Here is a 3,264-nt window from a genome sequence, read left to right as displayed (position 1 = left end):
ACATCCAAGCTAATCTAAGAGCAGGACTAAAAAATGTAATGTTTATAGTTTATTTTATGAACAGTAAAATATTAGATATATTTTATAATATTCTTTCTCCTCTCCTCTCTGTCTGTGTTCCCTCAGCGCCGTGACGGAATGGTGGACTGTATGAGTCGAGTCATGGTGAACACGGCAGTGTCTTGCTGGCAGCCTCTGTTGGGGCTGGCCCTGGTGGGTGTGTTCTTAGGCTCCACCCTCGCCTGCCCTTCCCGGTGCGAATGCTCCGCCCAGAGCCGATCTGTCGTCTGCCACCGGAAGCGTTTGCCCAGTATCCCGGAAGGCATTCCCATCGAGACACGCATCCTGGACCTGAGCAAAAACCGCATCCAGGCCATCAACCCCGATGACTTTGCCGCCTACCCCCACATTGAAGAGCTGGACTTAAGCGGGAACATCATCGCGTACGTGGAACCCGGAGCCTTCAACATGCTCTACAGCCTGCACGCACTCAGTCTGAAGAGTAACCGCATCAAGCTCCTGTCGCTGGGAGTCTTCACGAGCCTCTCCAACCTCACCACGCTCGACATCAGTGACAACAAGATCGTCATCCTGGTCGACTATATGTTCCAGGACCTGCACAACCTCAAGACGCTGGAGGTAGGGGACAACGAACTGGTCTACATCTCGCACCGGGCATTTAACGGCCTGCTGGCTTTGGAAAGCTTGACCCTGGAACGCTGTAACCTGACGGCGGTGCCCACTGATGCCCTGTCCCACCTCCACAACCTGGTGTCCCTGCACATGCGCTACCTCAACATCGGCACCCTGCATCCATACTCCTTCAAGAAGCTTTTCCGCCTGCGCCATTTGGAGATCGACAGCTGGCCGGCGCTGGCCAGCTTGCCGGCCAACGCGCTGCATGGCCTGAACCTCACCACGCTCTCCATCACCAACACCAACTTGTCAGCATTCCCCTACCAGGCACTGCGCCACATGCCCTACCTGACGCACCTGAACCTGTCGCACTGCCGCGTGCGCACCGTGGAGGGTGGGCTGCTGCAGGACCTGGTGCGGCTGCGTGAGCTGCGTCTGGCCGGTGCCCAACTCCACTCCGTGGAGCCCTACGCATTCCAGGGCTTGCGTTGGCTCCGCCTCCTCGACGTCTCCCACAACAGGCTGGAGACGCTGGAGCGAGGCGTCTTCCAGGCCCCCGAGGGTCTGGAGGTGCTACAGATCAATGGGAACCCACTGGTGTGCGACTGCCGCCTGATGTGGCTCTTGCAGAAGCGGCAGGCGGTGTCATTCGGCGAGGAACAGCCCGAGTGCAGCACTCCCGAGGGCAACCGCGGACGCCCTTTCCGGGAGTTCAAGGAAACCCTGCTGTCCTACTACGTTACCTGCACCAAGCCCAAGATCCGAGAGAACCGCACGCAGCTGGTGTCGGTGGAGGAGGGCCAGTGGGCCCAGCTCAGCTGCAGCGCCGACGGAACCCCTCGGCCCACCATATCCTGGGTCACGCCTCGCCGGAGACACCTGACCAGCAGGAACCAGGGCAGGGTCATGGTCCACAACAACGGCTCTCTGGACATCAAGGCTGTGGAGGTCCAGGATGGCGGCGTGTATGTGTGTGTGGCCTCCAACACAGCAGGAAATGACACGATGATGGTATCCCTAGCTGTGAAGAGCCTGGGCTCGCTCTACGCTAACAGGACCCAGTACAGCGTAGACCCCAACAGTACCACTGCCAATAGCACCAACCTCCCCAACACCACCTTTGGCCTGGACTTAAAGACTATTTTAGTGTCCACTGCCATGGGCTGCTTTGCTTTCCTCGGGGTCGTACTCTTCTGTTTCCTGCTCCTGTTTGTGTGGAGCCGTGGTAAAGGGAAGCACAAAAACAACATCGACGTGGAGTACGTGCCGCGTGCTGGCGGGGCCGAGGGGACGGAGCAGAGCTCCGCCGGCCGCCGCTTTAACGTCAAAATGATCTAAACAGCCACAGCCATGAGCAGTAACACACACGTGTGTTTTCAGATCCATGAACGGGACCGAGGGGTGTCAGGGTTCACCCCAGTTTTTGGCATGGTGCCAGCGTGGTTATGACACTGTGTGTGTGTGCGTGTGTGTGTGTGTGTGTGTGTGTGTGTGTGTGTGTGTGTGTGTGTGTGTGTGTGTGTGTGTGTGTGTGTGTCTATAATGAACTCAATTTATTTCAATTTATAAGAATCCCTCTTGGTAAGAGGTCGTTTTCAGAGACGTTACTGAAAGGTGTACAGGACCAATTTGTAAAATTCAAGTATTACTCTTTATCTTTATTTGATGGCCCGCAAAAAACACCTTCTCACTGCTCCAGACCGCCGAACCCCAAACACTCCCCCTTCTCCACATATATGTACGTAATACCTAATTATGTATGTGTATGTAACATGTAAGTCACTTCAGATTTTACGTTGGGTTTTTTTGTTGTTGTTGCTGTCGTTGTTGTTGGTTTTTGTTTTGTTTTGCAATATTCACAGGACGCAACGTCAGCCAGTCCCCCTCGTTAGCGGATCAGCCGCGAGCCAGACGTCACCTCACTTTGAACACAAAGGGCTCGTATGGCTCTGAAATGTTACCCTTCAGAACACGCGTGCTGTTGATCTAACCGCAGATTATACGGTAATATTATATTTGTTTATAACATGCAAAAAGTAAAAAATATATATATATATAAAAAGAGAGAATATTTATAAAAAAAATCCATTGAATTCAAAGTGCATTATGCAAGGTGAATATTTCAAAATTTTACAATATAACATGATTTTTGAATCTTATTTTTGCAGTTATTATATTGTCTAGGTTTGTACATGGACTATATAATTTCTGTCCAAATCTTGTCTTAAATTCATTGCTTGAATCTTAATGCTAACCTAATGACAGGGTCCATGTCTCTATTCACAGTGAAGTCACCATTTTTCATTGTTATTATTATTATTATTATTATTATTTACTTATATTATTTTATTGCCCAAGTAACAAATTTGAACTTTGTTGTGGTAGTTTCTCATTTTATTGTTGAATCATCTAGATTGTAAACAGTTCAAGTAAAAAGAAAAAAATACATGTATGTGGAATAAAGAATATGAATTTGTATTTTGATGCTTCATTAATATTCTGACTGACGCCACTAACTGAATGCATGTACCGCTGTCCTACTGTATAATAATGTACTTGTACTATGTTGATAGTCTTTATGATGCAATTTTTCCAAAAATTGAATTTATCCTAAAATAATAACGCTGT

General features: G+C 49.4%; 1 protein-coding gene across 4 annotated transcripts in view; it reads left to right on the top strand.

The window, feature by feature from the left end:
• The window catches only part of lingo2 (leucine rich repeat and Ig domain containing 2), a 208,251-nt gene extending 206,113 nt beyond the window's left edge, over nt 1–2,138 (top strand). For all 4 annotated transcript variants that reach the window (XM_035532442.1, XM_035532440.1, XM_035532441.1 and 1 more), the window contains one exon: nt 127–2,138. In XM_035532442.1, coding sequence (XP_035388335.1) covers nt 139–1,974 — 1,836 coding nt within the window. In that variant the 5' untranslated portion in view covers nt 127–138 and the 3' untranslated portion in view covers nt 1,975–2,138. The remainder of the gene's footprint in view (nt 1–126) is intronic.
• The last annotated feature ends 1,126 nt before the right edge of the window (nt 2,139–3,264 follow it).

Source organism: Electrophorus electricus, chromosome 12 (assembly GCF_013358815.1).
Source record: "Electrophorus electricus isolate fEleEle1 chromosome 12, fEleEle1.pri, whole genome shotgun sequence".
Lineage (NCBI taxonomy): Eukaryota > Metazoa > Chordata > Actinopteri > Gymnotiformes > Gymnotidae > Electrophorus > Electrophorus electricus.
The sequence above is the reverse complement of the archived record's forward strand: the minus strand, read 5'-3'. Positions and strand labels throughout refer to the sequence as shown.